Here is a 16,635-nt window from a genome sequence, read left to right as displayed (position 1 = left end):
TCTTAACAAATTCCATAGAATATTCCAAAGAATATTAAAAAATATCTTTCATGTTATCATGAGATTGAAATTCCTATATAGTGGCTGTGTTGATGGTCACTTTTCTAATTAAATTTCTTTTGTAGTAGCATTTTGTATTCTGAGTAAAACACCCAGGCAGGCACACCTGGAGATTGTAATAAGTATCACCAGATGCTAACCTTACTTCCTCAGAAAGAGCACTCCAGCTTCTTAGCAATATAACTTCTCTATCCTAAGGTTCACCTCTCATTTAGAAATTATCCTTGGAAAGTAAAAAATGATGGTAGAACCAAAGATATTTTTGTTCACCCTTTTACTTGTAATCTATCAGTTATGGGGATACATGTGGCATGTGGAAAAGTACCAAGATGATGAGATTTTTAAATCACCACAGGTTTTGTTTTATGGGAGGTGTAGCATTAGCAGTGTAGGAGAACAGTTCATCTGCCTTAGTTCGCTTTATTAATAGTAACTCACATTCATAAAAGCACCTACCTCACAGGGTAATTGTAGTAATTGAATGAGATAACATATGTACAACATTGTGCAGACCATAACTATTTAGAATTTGCTGGGTGGTGCTATGAATAAAGTGCTGGGCACGAAGTCAAGAAATTCTGAGTTCAAATGCGGCCTCAGATATTTATTAGCTCAGAGCAAGTCACTTAACCTTTGTCTGCCTCAGTATTCTCATCTATAAAGTGAGAATGATGATGATGATAATACCTACCTCCCAAGGTTGTTGTGAGGATAAAATAAGGGAACATTTGTAAAAGTGCCTTGCAAACCTTAAAGGTCTATACAAAGACTAGCTATTATCATTATATGACATTTTATAATTTACAAAGCATTTTTTTACATTTTGGGAGGTAGGTGGTTTGTTATTAACTTCTTCTCATGGTGAAGACTTGAACCCCTAGCAGTCTCTGGCATATGGTAAGCAATTGGCAAATATTGATTGACTGATTGATTGTTTGAGCTAGGCGTCATAGCTGATGAAGCCTTGCCTGAAATCCCTACATTCTACTTCTTAATGCCTGAAACAAGGGGCACTGAATTCACCTGTGTCTGCTAGAGTAGGACTTTGACAATCATCATTAAAATGGGCCATGGTGCTCAAGGACTTCCAGGATCCAAGATGGCAGAGTAAGCAGTCTCTATCACTCTCCCTTTCTGACCTCTTTAAAAAAAAAAAACCCAGAAAATAGGAAAACAGAAACAGGAAAAATCCTGAAACAGCAGAACTAGCAGAAAGACAGGGTGGAGCAGTCTCTTAGCCTAGGAAATTTGGAAGATCAGCAAGAAAGGTCCATTTCACTAAGGTAAAAGGGGAGCGTATTCCAGGACAAGAAGTATCCCAGCAAACGATGGCAAGCCCCACCTTAGCAAACCAGAAGGTGATCCTGAGCCCCAGGGTGGTGGAGCAGGCAGACACCAAACCCAGCACCCTCACGTTCCTTACCAAAGCCAGGGGGAACCGGCAGACTCCAGCTCAGAGAACTACCACGTTCAGTGCGTAGCCCTTGGTGGGCAGGTGTCCCCCAGCAGTGGACCTCCGTGTGATTCAGCGCAGCCCTGGACAGGCAGGCTTTTTCCAGTAGTGGATCTCAAAGTGCTTCAGTGCAGCCTAGAGTGGACAGACATCCTGCAGCAGCCAGACCTTCCCCTGCTTCAGCACAGCCCCAGGCAAGCAGGTGTGCTCCAGCAACCAAACCTCCTCATGCTTCAGTGCAGCCCTGGGGAAATAAAGAAAAATCTCACCTGGCCTCAGCATATGCCAGACACCCCCACTAGGAACCCAGCTCGGCACCACGTAAGCTGCCAGACCCCTAGAGCCCCCAGCTGCCAGTGCCTGAGGCCTCAGCACACAAAGCCAGTGACCACACCCCTGGTCCCCAACACAAGAAGCTTGGGATAGTGCCCCTGCGCTCCACCAGGAGAACTCTACTTTAAAAGTCAGGAAAAAGGCAAACACTGAGCAGGAAGCAGAAAAGAACACTGACCATAGATAATTATTATGGTGACAGGGAAGATTAAAATACAAATTCTAAAGAGGACAACATTGTCCTCTACTTCTGAAACCTCGAAGGGAAATATGAATTGGTCCCAAGCCCCAAAAGCCTTCTTGGAAGAGCTCAGGAAGAATTTTAGAAGTCAAGTAAGAGAAGTAGCGGGAAAATTGAGAAAAGATATGAGAGGTATGCAAGAGAGAGTCAACAGCTTGGAAAAGTAAGGATAGAAATTGACTGAAGAAGTTAACTGAAGAAAACAATTTGTTAAAAACTAGAATTGGACAAGTGGAAGCTAATGACTCAATGAGACTTCAATATTCAGTCCAACAAAATCAAAATGATGAAAAAATAGAAGAAAGTGTAAAATACCTCATTGGAAAAACAACTGACCTGGACAGTAGATCGAGGAGAGATAATTTAAGAATTATTGGTGTGCCTGAAAGCCATGATCAAAAAAAGATCCTGGACAGCATCTTTCAATAAATTGTCAAGGAAAAATGCCCTTGAGGTCCTAGAACCAGAGGGTAAATTAGTCCTTGAAAGAATTCACCGATCACCTCCTGAAAGAGATCCCAAAATGAAAACACCAAGGAATATTGTAGCCAAATTCCAGAATTATCAGTCAAGGAGAAAATACTGCAAGCCAGAAAGAAACAATTTAAATATCATGGAACCACAGCCTGTATTAGCAGGACCTAGCAGCTTCCACATTAAAGGATCAGAGGACTTGGCATATGATATTCTGGAAGGCAAAGGAGCTTGGATTACAACCAAGGATCAACTACCCAGCAAAATTGAGCATCATCTTTCAAGGGAGAAGATGGACATTTAGTGAAATAACCTTCTTAATGAAAAGACCACAGCTCAACAGAAAATTCAATCTTCAAATACAAGACTCAAGAGAGGCATAAAAAGGTAAACAGGAAAGGGAAAAAAATGTTATTCAACAAGGGTGAAGTGTTTACAACCCTACATGGGAAGATGATACTTCTAACTCTTGAGAACTGTATCTTTATTACAACATTTAGAAGGGGTATACAGAGACAGAGGATGTGGTGGGTATGAGTTGACTTCAGTGTGATGATGAAAAAAATTAAGGGGTGAAAAAAAGGATTGTACTAGGAGAAGAGGAAAAGAGGAGACAGAAAAGGGTAAGTTACAATCACATGAAGAGGCACAAAGACCTATTACAGTAGAGGGAAAGAAGGGAGGGGAGGCAAGTTTTGTTTGAACCTTACTCTCATCGGATTTCCCTAAAAGAGGGAAAAAAATACACGCTTACTTGGGTATAGAAATGTATCTTATCCTATAGGAAGTAGGAGGGTAAAGGGGAAGAAAAGGGAGGGGGCTAATAGAAGGGAGGGCAGATTGAGGGAGGCGGTGGTTGAAAGTAAAACTCCAGTGAGGAGGGAAAGGGAGAAAGGAGAGAAAAAAAGCGTAAATGGGGCAAAGTAGGGTGGAGAGAGACACAGTAATCATAACTGTGAACATGAATGAGATAAACTCTCCCATAAAACGGAAGTGGGTAGCAGAATGGATTAAAAACCATAATCCTACAATATGTTGTTTACAAGAAACACATTTGAAGCAGAGAGATACACACAGTAAAAGTAAAAGGCTGGAGCAAAATATATTACGAAGTAAAAAAGCCAGGGGTATCAATCCTGATCTCAGACAAAGCAAAAGCAAAAATAGATCTAGTTAAAAGAGGTAAGAAACGTACATCCAGCTAAAAGGTACCATAGACAATGAAGTAATATCAATACTAAACATATGCACCAACTGGTACAGCATCAGATTCTTGGAGAAGTTAAGTGAGTTACAATAGGAAATAGACAGTAAAACTATACTAGTGGGGGATCTCAAACTCCCCCTCTCTGAGTGAAGTGAGCAGAACTAGGAGAACATTGTATACAGTAACAGCAACATTGTGTGATGACCAATTTTGATAGACTTAACTCTTCTCAGAAATACAGGGAGTTAAGACAATTCCAGAAGACTCATCATTGAAAATGCTATCCACATTCAGAGAAAGAACTATGGAGTATGAATGCAGATCGAGGCATACTATTTTCTCTTTTTTTTTTCTTGTGGTTTTTCTCTTTGGTTCTAATTCATCTTCACAACATGACTAATGTGGAAATATGTTTAATGTGATTGTACATGTAGAGCCTGTATCAGATTTCACACCATTGTGGGGAGGGGTAGCACAGGGAGGGGAAGAAAATTAGAACTCAGAATCTTATAGAAGTAAATGTTGAAAACTGAGAACAAATACAATTTTTTTTTTAAAAAAGGCCACTTTCATCAACATCATCCTGCATTGTTCTCATTGCTTAAGAACAGCAGCCAGAAGGCTGGTGTTTTCTATTGTATTGTTTGAGGTAGTAATATCAATTAATAAACCTTTTTGGTTTTTTAAGTACTAGCTGGGTGGTACAGTAGAGAGAGCACCAGGCCTGAAATCATGAATACTCATCTTCATGAATTCAAATCTGGCCTCAGGCTCTTAACTAGCTGTGTGACCCTGAGTAAGTTACTTAACCTTATTTGTCTTAGTTCCTCATCTTTTAAAAAAAAGTGATCTGGAGAAGGATATGGCAAACTAGTATCTTTGCCATGAAAACCCCAAATGGGGTCATGAAAAATCAGACATGACTGAAAGAACTGAAATAGTAGAAGTACTTATTCTGTGCCAAGTATTGCGTTAAGCTCAAAGTACGTATAGGAATAAAAACAGCCCCTGCCCTCAAGGAACTTAAATTCTAATAGAGGATGACTACACATAAGGGGGAAGGGCAGGCAGGAAGGATGGAGGAAGAAGAACCCAGCTATCCAGTGGGAGGGAAGGAGCCATGGTAGAGAAGGTCCTGGGTACAGCCTGGGGAGAATGAGACAAAGTGGATCTGGGAGTCCTCCTTAAATGGAGATTTTTGGTAGGACCTTTCCAATGAGAGAGAGAAGAAAGAGAGAGAGGAAGGTGGGGGAGAGAAAGAGAGAGGTAGGAGAGAGAGAATGAGAGTGAGAAAGAGAAAGTTCTTGAAGTGTGTGAAATTCCAGGGCTGAAGTGAGGCTTCAGGGTGAAGAGCATGGGTGTGGTAGAAGAGATCCAGAGTCTGGGTGGAAGAGAAATGATGTTTTAGTAGTTTGCTCAGCCTTCGAGAGTTATATTGGGATCGGCACTTAGCACGGTGCCTGGCACATAGTAGGTGTACTTACTAAATGCTTGTTCCTTTCCCTAGTGTTGATTAATCCTTCCAGGTGAATTTTTTTATTTTTAGCGAATAGTTATACAGTTATCCCTTGCACATTTTGACTTTCCTCATCACTTAAATGGGAATTTTGAGGAAGTTTTGTGGAAGCCACAGACAACACAGAAAAAATTGTTTAACTTGCAGTATTTTTACTTAATATTGACCTACGTAAGGATCCCTGCAGACTGCATATTGACTTACTTTTAACATATGTTACCTATGTTTGTGTTATAAATATTTTTCTATGTTTTATTGTATTTTTATTTATTTTGTTAAATATTTCCCAATTATATTTTAATCTGGTTCTGGCCTTGGTGTGTTAGATACCTTTGCTTTACATCGCACACACACACACACACGCGCGCGCGCGCACACACACACACACACACACCCCCCTCGAGATTGGACGCCCCTTATAAGGCACACAAGTCTGCTGCCTGGTCATTTGCAGTCCATGATGACACCAGGCACAGAGCTGGCTTGAGAGGGAGAAGCAGTATAGAGTGGATTAATGAGACCGCTTGGGAAAGTCAAGAATGGACAGCAGGTTTTTAGAAATCTTTTTTAGATGTGAAGAGAGAGAACAAAGTAGAGAGAATTGAGTACATACTGATTCAGAGTGGTGGAACCAGAGCCTGTTAGGCCTCTTAGAATTGCTGATGGAGGCCGAGGAGACCTATGGAGAGGAAACTTTGGAAATGCTAATGGAGTCCAAGAAATTATTTGAACAATATCCTGAGCAGGGCCCAAGAACAAGGCCTGCACAGAGAATGCATTTTGGGTTTTGGTTTTTTTGTGGTTTGTTTTGTTTTGTTTTGTTTTTTTAGGTCAGAATCTTTTGGAATTGTGGCAAGTTGTTGAGGAAAGTGGCTCGATGGGGAATTGGGAAGGAAGAGGGGAAGAGTAGAATCAGAAACCCCAGAAAGATAAACTAGGGTTTTACACAGAAAGGGACCTTGTTTTTTGGGACTTTTTTCCTTCCAATAACTTAAGGGGATTAACAGTGGCAACTTGGCTTGACACCGAAGTGTAAACTCAGACTTGACTGGTACAAAGAACTATAATTTTATCAGGACCTTCATAAAGGGCAAATGAAAATAAGGAATTCATGAAAATACTATTGGATACCTACCTTTCCCTCGAGGCTAAAGCTGTGTCCAAACTAAGCTGTCTAAGACTGAGCTTACAATCTTGAACTGTGATCATTAGTAATCTCAAATTCCTTTATATTGTAATAAAGCCTGATTGAAATTTTTTGAATCATCTGTGTGGAATCACCTATGGGCGAAATAGAGTATGGAAAAGTCAGGACCTGGAGATGTAGTTTTTGTGAGAAAATCTACCCTTCTTAAGTGGTGGTGAAAAGGTAACCCTCCATTGACAGCTTGTGTTCTTCATAGATAGTGCTAATTTACATTTTACGTCTTCATGTAAAAATCAAAATACATCTTTTTTTTTTAGGTCTTTAAACAACCAGTACTGCAGGAAGGTGATAGGTGGGATGGTGTGGAACCCAACCAAGAGGAGATCTTTATCAGTAGAGCATTTAGAAACCAAAAGTCTTCCTTCTCGATCTCCTCCAATTACTCCCAGTTGGTAAGTCATTTCTCTCACCTCGCCATTTATAAATGAACATTCATCTATTTTTCACAATGCAAATTCATATAAAGAAAAGAACTGAACTGTAACACACCTAGTGATCAGATTTTGTTTCTTTTCAGTTAACGCATGAAGTGATTGTGTCTTAAATATTTAAAATAACTAGCTACATAATACTAGTGTAAAATATGTGTCGTTCAGCGGTAGCCATGGATTTAGGGATATATCCAAATATTCCTAAAATGATGAAGTTGGAGCTGTCCTTTAGAGCCCAGGAAAAGTGTTTTTGAGCTTTTGTACATAATTTTATATAGACCTCAAGCCTAAATATTGCTGAACAACGGAAGGGTGGGGCATTGTAAAAAGGGTAAATGAAATGAAAAATATTATCCTGTTGTAAAAAAAAAAGTCACCTATGATCCATCTATACCTGAAATAAATAGACTACAGTACTTTGTCCCTTCTCATCTTGTGTACTTCTCATCCACATTTTCCCATAAATCATCAGTAGAAGAGCTCTCTAATTACTAGAGGCCTTCCTCTTCTTCTGTTTTTGTTTTCCCTACCACACAGGGTTGTTGTGAGAAAACCTTAAAGCGCTAAATAACTGTGAGTAATAATACCCTAAGGGTACCAATGTGTCACTCAGGCCATTCATCGTTCTTGCTATATGACCAGCCCACCTCCTTTTCCCATCATTCATATCTTTTCCTTTACTTCTTGCACGCAAGTCACCATGGGTAACATGCTACAAGCCTGCTTATACCCACCAAAACCTTTCCATCACCCTTCAGATTGTTCATAATTTTAGCTCTTCTGAGTTGATTGCATTCCATAATTCAGAGTTTTAGAGGAACTAAAATAAAAGATTAAAACAACAACCATAACAACAACCAAACACAACCCAGAGAAAGGTAACCGAAATAATCAAGAAAATACATAGTGGTGGTTTGGTAGGGGTGGGAGGGTTGAGGGGTTTGTTATAAAGCTAAACTAAAAAGAATTATTTCAGCCAAGAAATAATCTTAATAATCCTGCCTTAGAGGAGTTGTGATTGACAGTCTAGGAAGCCATGAAGTGATGGAATAAAGCAGACTTGTTCACCAAAGCCAGATATCTAATAACTAGTTGGAAGTTTACACCTTGAAGCTTAGAAGAGGTAAAATTAGCAAGTACAGTAATAATTCTCATCTAGAGGTCATGTACAGGGCAAATCAGCTATTTAGAATAGAGCCAAGAATTTTAAAAGGGCTCTAAGCAACCAAAAGAGGTTTCGCAAAGGCCGTACGGTATAGCTCATGTACTCCACTCATAGGTGTATGCCATTGAGTAACCTCAACAAAGTTTTTTATTAAATGGTTTCATCGGTGTAGGGTACTCCTACTATGGACCGTCTTTCCACCAATGCAGATAGACTGTATGACTTTTTGTCTTTGAGAGTTGCCTTGTGACAGTTAAAGATTAAGTAACTTGTCTTTGCTCTCACAGCTGTTATGTGTGAGAGAGAAGGCTTGGGCCATGTCTTCTAGACTCTAGCCGCCATTCTACACTGACCCTCTATTCAAGGTTTTTATTAAGTGTGCAGATATTTTTCCAGAAAGTGTAATTCTGATGGCTCATTCTGGCTTGGAACTGATATATGGGGATCAAGGCTATGTTTGCAGACCACAGAGTTCTAGCTGGTTTACCATACCAGAAAGGCTTTCAAGTATGGTCCTGCAAACAGACTGATTCTGCTTTTCTAAAGACCAGATTAATTAAATACAGAGGCCAATAGGCTGACCATTTGGTAATGAATTATTTGGCCATGGCAGTCCATGAAAAAAAGAAAAATACAAAATGGGCTTAGTCCTGTGTGTGCACCTCCCACTTCTGTGGTCATGGCAGCAAGGGGGCAGAGAAGGGAGCACAGGGTGCAGAGAATCATCATTTTTAGACCGTCTCTAAATTTATCTACTTGTCCTCTAGATAGATCTTTGTCTAATGGCCCATGAGCGGACATTTTATTGGAGGAACTTAATGAGTGTTAATCTTGACCTTCTTGTTATAAACCAAACCAGAAGAAAGAAGGAAGTTGGCAGCTGTACAGAAGGATGGCCCACAGGTTCTCCTTGAAGAGCCAGTGAAATTGTCAGAGTAGCGTTTTAATTATCCACCTAAAGGGAATAGGAATTATTATTTCACGGGATGTTTAGTTAGCTCATTTTGCAGCACTCTGAATTGTTTCCAAAAGGATCACCGTGGAAATAATAGCAGATTATAGGCCAGCATCTACCACAGAGGATGGAGAGGTAGAGAAGGTGAATGGAAAAATTAGTAAGACCCTCCAAGTTACAACAACTTTTCTTTGATGCTCAGTGGCTTTAAAGGAAAATGGAAATAAGATGGCAAGAAATCTTGGAAAATGCATCAGGAGAAAGGAACAAGAGAGGCTAAAGATTGAGACTGTACAGAAGTCTCATACTTTGTATATCATGAATACTTTCTATGAGAAAAGACTAGGTGGGCATGGGATATGACAAGCACTGAATACATCACAAAAATGAAATTGATTATATTTTAACAGACAGGAAATGACTATTACTGATGTGATAGTCATTACTGAATAAGCTGTCTGTTTATAGTCAAGCCATCACCTTATTAGAGCAAAGATCAAAATTAGTACAGAGCTTAAAGAAAGAATAAAAATGAGAAAAAGAGAATTTTATTAACATTATTCCATCCTGACCTATTTAAACAAGTTACTGATGGTGAAAAATAGGATGTGGGTGGAAGAAAGAACATACAGTCTACAATAATTTCATAAAAAAAAATTTAACTGATATAAATCAGTTGCCGTAACAAAGATACCTCAAAATGCCTTAATAGGTAAATGTTTGACTTTATATTCCAGAGAGTTGGTAACCAAGTCTAACGCTGGTTTAGGTTATAAATTTGTTTCTAAGATTTTCTGGAGAAGGATGATGGAAGACTGTGATGGTATTGCCTTGTAAAACAGAGGAAGTAGTAAAATGGAGAACAAGAGACCCAGCTAAGCAAAATCATCCCAGGGCTATCAATAAGAAGAAATCTGGGAAAGATCCACAAAGATTTTAATAACTAACTTTTTTTTAACATATCAATCCCAGGTGGGCTAACAGAGGAGATAAGAATGGCATTTCAGAGACAAAAGATGGAAAAGCATCTCGATTATACCAAGTGTACATAGAGGAGATCCATGCTGGAAGTGAAACAGTTTTGAGGTTCTAAAGGGATTGATTCGTAAGATGTCTGAAGGAGGGGAAAATCTCGAAGGCATAGGAAAAAAAATCTTAGACTTTATTTTTTCCTGGAGATTTTAGTGGAATTTTTTTCTTTGTGGTATACATATAGAAAATTATTAAACACTTATACTTGTGTGAGTGTAGTATTTCTGTTAATCCTGAACAGTATGAGGCTGAGTGGACCCCTGCTTGGCTTGGGTCCCTTATAGCAGCAGATAGGATTTCACAGGCTGACCATCAGGGGGAAAAATTGTGGCTTAATATTATTCACCAGTCTCTAGGAACTAAACTTTACTGAATTTTGTTGAAGTTTCTCAAGGATTTCTCTTAGCCTCAGCAACTGTCTCTTCCATTATGGTGGCAGGTTCTAAGCCCTTCACCTTTTTTTTGGAACTTATTAATACCAAAAAAAGCAATCAAGACTACATCAACTATTACCAACCTGTATGCCTACTTTACCACCTATAAAAATTTTTTCTGAAAATATTCTATGCATGCATCAAGGATATTAAAAATTGGTTTCACCAAGAAGGCAACAGAGAAGCACATGGTGGTTGTGAACAGAGTGCAACATATAACAAGGAGTTACAAAGAAGAATTAAAATAAAAGAATGTCATTAAAAAATACATGATTAGTAAAGAAGATGGTCTGGTTATGTGGTGAGAATAAGGGGTAGTCAGTAGATAGCCTCTGTACTCCACTCGTATCCACATATTGTCAGGAGAAATAGAAGAAAGCCTGTAGCCCTATGGTGAACTCGTGAGAGGTCATAGATAAAACTTGCAAACCATGGATAAGCATAGATGGTCTTTGATTTGCTTCCCTGAAAGGAATGTACACATTGATGAGTTCCAAGAACCATGTGCATATTTGTGATTTAAAACAGACACAATAATTATAATGTGCTTCCTTGTTTTTCTGTTCCATGGGTTGCCTGGAATTTAGTTCATCAATAAACATCATAATGTGATATCCTTCCTCCTGAAGCATGATATAGTGCTGTTCTCACAGAACTAACAATAATAGGTTTGAGGTAATCAACAGTGTATCTAAAATGTTATTTTCAACACCAGCTGGGTAGCTGGCAAGCTTCTCAAAGTATCATGCGTAGTTAACATTTTCCCAAGCCCTAAGGAAAAAAAATGTCATCTAAGGGAATGGACTTTTTTTCCCCCAGGCTATCCATCCTAATTTTGGATTGGCCTAGTTGGATATTCTAGGTGAAGTTTATTAGTCAAGGTTGCCATCTCAGGCTCATTTCAAGCTATTCAGGAAAATTTCTGATTGATGTCAGAATTTTGACATTCCAGCATAGTCTTTCTGCTTAACCACTAACTCACATGTCACACCAAAAGGCAATAAATACATAATCCCATAGATATAGAAACATCCCTTAAAACATCACAAGGACACCATTTTCACCACACCTTTCCCCTCCATCCCTTCTCCCTTTTCTGCCCCTTTCTTCTTCCTCTTCTCCTCTGTTACATTATATTTTATCTTCTTCTTAATCCTTCTCTTCCTTTTTCTTCTTCTCTATTTGTCTCTGTCTTCAATGTGATATAGTGGAAAGAGCACTGAATGTAATATGGAGTCAGAATACCAGGGTTCAAATTTCAGTTTTGCTACTTAATACTGTGATACTTTGGGCCTCGGTATCCTTATGTATATAAGGAGGATATCTAAGGTTCCTTACAGCTCTGTCACTCTGACTTCTCTCTTTTCTTTTCCCCTTTTTTCTTCCTCTCTTTTCTCCTTTGCTGCTCATATATGTCTCCACTTCCCTTCTTCCTGCTTTTCTTCCCTCCTCAACATTATTCTTGTGGAACTAGCTGCTCCATATATCATTGTTTTGCCTAACATAATGGTGTTTCTACCTAATGGCATGGTGAGCCTCTAATCCTAGTAAGATAGTTTATAAAGTAACATCATTTGTATTTAATAAAACTTCAAATTGAATTTGATTTCACTAACTCATTCCTTTTCCTTTAGGCGAAGTCCTAGATTACGTCATGAAATTAGAAAACCACGGCATTCATCTGCGGATAACCTTGCAAGTGAAACAACATACCTTACAGAAACGGAAGATGTATTTTATACCTACAAAGTTTCTCCATCCTCAAAAGACAGTGATTCAGAATTTTCGCAGAATCGAAGTCCACAGAGACAGTAAGAGAACTCATGTTCATTCATTTACCTCTAGTATACAATGATTTGCTAGACTTTCAGGCCAAAAGGTGATAAGACTGGGAAATCCTTAAGTGTCCTTAGAAAAATTAATTTATAACTGAATACCAGTTATATGAAGATCCCATGTATCAGGCACTGTCTCCATACCACAACCTCTGAATGATAGATTCCTGTGACCTCTCTCACAAACACAACTAAAAGAGTAAGGCGGGGGGAGTGGGGCTCAGAAAGAACTGTCTTGTTTCAGTTTTTTTTTTTTAATTATTTTTTCAAGCATTTTTTTTCTCCCTCCTACTTCTCCGTACTCCAAGTGAACACACACACACACACACACACACACACACACACACACACACACACAGAGAGAGAAAATCCTCCCAACAGATTTATAGTAAAGCAAAGCAGTCTTGTATTGGTCCTGTCCACAAATGTATGTCTCATTCTCCACCTTGAGTGCCTGATCTCTTTGACAGGAGGTAGGCAGCATGCTTCATTGGTTCTCTGGAATTGTTTGTTATTGCATTAACCAGAGTTCTTAAGTCTTTCAAAGTTATTTTTCCTTATAATGTTGTCATTATGTAAATCATTCTGGTTACATTTGCTTCATTCTATGTTAGTTTATGTGTCTTCCCAATTTCCTCAGAAAGTATCCATTCTGTCTTTTCACAAAATTATTCTGTTACGTTCATGTGCCATAATTTTCTTACCCGTTCCCCAATAAATACATATCCTCTTAGTTTCTAGGGTTTTTTTTTTTTTGCTACTACAAAAAAGAGTAGCTATATATATATTTTTTTTATTTTTTTATTTTTTTTTACTTAAGGTTCCTTTTCCTCTTTCCTTGGTCTCTTTGGGGCATAGGCATAGTATATTGATGTCGTTGGGTCAGAGGGTATACTCGCTTTAGTGACTTTTTGGACATAGTTCCAAATTGCTTTCCAGCTAAATGGACCAGTTCAAACCTCCATCATCATTAATATGCCTTGTTTTCCCACAACCCCTCCAACATTTGTCATTTTCATTTTGTGTCAACTTTCCCTCTCTGACAGTTTTGAGGTAGGACCTCAGAATTGCTTTAATTTGCATTTATTTGTTTTGGGACATTTTTTTCATATAATTGTTGATAGCTTGGACTTCTTCTTTTGAAAACCACCTTTTATCCTTTTACCATTTATCAGAAAGGGTTTTCAATGATGTATCTGTCTCTGATCTTATGACACAGGATCATCATTGTCTTCTTCTATTGATGTGTGTAAAGACCTCCACAGCTTGTGTCTAACCCAATCCCCAGTAGTCTTCCTGGGGACCCACAGGAGACAAAGGAACACAGATACGCAAAAGCTAACTCTGGAACCAAAACTCCCTTGGCAACCTTGTTTTATACTGCAAAGGTCTCCCTTGAATCTCCTCCTCTTTCTTTGACAAAGCAGCCAGCTCTGCAGTATGGGGCTAGTTTAGAAATAGCTCAGATTAGAAATAGCTAGTTTTGAAGCTAGCTCAGCTTTTATGTGGTGGTGATGGTAAGCCTCAGAGAGATGTATCAATGTTAGTGGTAATATCTGCTGCTTCCTTCCCGTTCCACAAATCAATTGCCTACCCTTCCTGATGGTTTTAACAGGTACAACAGGGTAATGCAGAGTATAATGACCTATTTCCTGCCTTCTAAAACAAAACAGTAAACAATTAAGCAAATTCTTTTAGCATGCAAAATTTTTTTAAAGCTTCAGCCGTTCTAGATGTTAAGCATAAAATACTAAACTAGTAGAATGTAATTTCCTTGAGGAATGCCTGTTTTATTTTTCTGTCTCTAGTGTCTGCTTTGAGTACCTGGAATATGACAGATCCTTAAATGAATGCTTGTTGAATTTATATTACTAGTTCTTCAGGGTTATGCATATTCATTTAGCCACCTTATTTCTTATGAGCTACAAATCTTGCCTTCAGTTTCTTATGATCTATAAATCTTGCCTTTTGTGTATATCAGTCACAAAAAAATGTAGATTTCAGTTTGCTTGTGATATCTGTTCCACTTAAATAATGCCTTTGGTAGTTTCTGGTGACATTATCACTTTCTTTTACTTTAAATAACCCTTTTGTTAAAATGATGATCATTTATTATTCTTAACTATACCCTGTAGTCTCTTGGCATCTAGAAAGAATTCAAAGTTTAGTTTACCTCTGTTTTTGTTTTGTTTTTGAAGTTTTTTCAGTATGTTTTGTTTTTACATTACAAATATTTACAGATTACTCCTTAGAGAAAAGTCTTTTATTTAAAAAAATAGTTTAGTAAAACTAATAGTACTGTGATCTCATCCAAAGATACTTACAACATTTCACATTTGTAGCTCCCCCCATCTCTATTTAGCAAAAAAACAAAATCTATTTTCTCTCCTTCCCACCTCTTACCCTATTGGAAAAGAAAAAAAGAAAAACAAATTTCCCATAGTAGGCAAAATGAATTCCTTCAAAAATACATACATGTCTGTGTGTATGTGTATGTGCATGTGTATATATATATATGTGTGTGTGTGTGTATATGTGTGTATATATATCTCATTCTGCACCCTAAATCCATCGCCTCTCTAATGGGGAACATACTTACTTCCTTTGAAGCAAACATCAAGCAACGGATGCACATGTAGAGAGAAGATATGGCTAGAGGTGTTTTTTTTTTTTGTTTTGCATCAATCTAAATTAGTGACAACAAAATAACTAACATTCGTATAGCTATTTAAAATTTGCCGAGCAAATAGGTTGTCTGTTTTTTGTTTTTTTTGTTTTTTGTTTAGATAAATTGTCTCATTTGAGCCTCACCATAAGCCTGGGGAGAAGATCCTATAAAAATTGTTAGCACCACTTTCACAGATAAAACCAAGGCTCAGAGAGGTAAATTACTTGTCTGGGCCGCAAATGTCAGAGGTAGGATTTGAATCTATATCTTCCTGACTTCAAGTTCAGTAATTTTTCCATTATACCACACTGATATCACTGATTTCCATTATGCCCCAGAGGAGACATAGGCAGAGCTATAAAATGAAGGGATCTGTGAATTTGAGAAAGTAAGCAGGTTCTGTCTAATCCAGATCTTCATGATGTGGCTTATATTCCCAGAATCAGTAAATGTTAGATCTGGGTGATATCTAAGGGATCATCTAACCCAAACCTATCATTTTGATGTATTACTTTGTTTGGAGCATTGGGAATTTTCAGAGTATTGGACATATTTTATATTCAAATATAAGTTTAAAATAATATTCACCGAAAGTAAGCCAAACTCAGTGATTTGTTTTTTATTATCAACTTTTTGGATTACTTGAATCACTACTTAACTCCATTAGCATCAGTCAGTCAGCAGTATTTAAGTTCCTACTATGTGCCAAACACTAAGCTAGGAGCTAGAGATGGAAATATAACAGATGAAACAAGGAACTTACCTTCTAACAGGGGACACAGCAAGTATACATATAAATACAGAGTAAATATAAAGAAAATAAATACAAATACATACAAGATCATGTGAGAGGGAGAGCACTCATATGATTATTAAGAATTGATTATATAATATTCTTTCTCCAGTATTCAGACTTTTTTTTAAACCGGCCCTTGTAATTTCATCCCTGGTGCTGGTAAGACCTTCTCCCCAGAAGAGGGAACTCCTTCTGTTAAAGAGAGGAAAGCAAAGGAGAGGAGAAGAGCTACTAAGAGGTGAAAAAAAAAATGCTGTCAAAAGAGTAGGGTTTGGATAGGCCTTGATCAAACTTAGCATAAGAATAAATAGCATACCACTACTTTAGATGAAGGCATCAGCTAAGCCTTAAGCTGTACCTGATGGATAATAAAGTTGCTGTTGTATAACAAGCCCAACTGAGCATAGGAATAGCATAGAAATGGAGTATCAGAGAAACATAGATGAAATCACAGGGCCTACTCTTTAAGTTAAGAATCTTAGAGAATGGCTTGGGGGCAGTGAGAGGTTATGATTCGCCCAGGGTCACACAGCCAGTATCTGTCAGAGATGGGACTTAAACCTAGGCCTTCCTAACTCTGACTCTATCCACTATGCCACACTGGGATTGATTCATTAGTCAACAATATTTTTGCAGTTCCTAGTATAATAGACAAATCTACTAGTATCTTTTTAGTGTTATGTTCACATCAGTAATGATGGCATGGATGGTGACAGACAGACACCACATTTGGATACTGCCAACTTAGTAATAGATTGCTACGTTCATCACGTATGATGATGACACAAGTTGAAATTGAGAAGAGGGCTTGGATCTGACTAATTACAT

At 38.1% G+C, this 16,635-nt stretch overlaps 1 protein-coding gene across 4 annotated transcripts in view; it reads left to right on the top strand.

Moving 5' to 3' along the window:
* PTPN3 (protein tyrosine phosphatase, non-receptor type 3) overlaps positions 1–16,635 on the top strand; it is a 287,103-nt gene that overhangs the window by 211,707 nt on the left and 58,761 nt on the right. For all 4 annotated transcript variants that reach the window (XM_027859060.1, XM_027859063.1, XM_027859062.1 and 1 more), the window contains exons 13-14: positions 6,749–6,883; positions 12,143–12,319. In XM_027859060.1, coding sequence (XP_027714861.1) covers positions 6,749–6,883; positions 12,143–12,319 — 312 coding nt within the window. The remainder of the gene's footprint in view (positions 1–6,748; positions 6,884–12,142; positions 12,320–16,635) is intronic.

Source organism: Vombatus ursinus, unplaced genomic scaffold (assembly GCF_900497805.2).
Source record: "Vombatus ursinus unplaced genomic scaffold, bare-nosed wombat genome assembly UNPS02014158.1, whole genome shotgun sequence".
In the NCBI taxonomy this organism is placed as follows: domain Eukaryota; kingdom Metazoa; phylum Chordata; class Mammalia; order Diprotodontia; family Vombatidae; genus Vombatus; species Vombatus ursinus.
The sequence above is the reverse complement of the archived record's forward strand: the minus strand, read 5'-3'. Positions and strand labels throughout refer to the sequence as shown.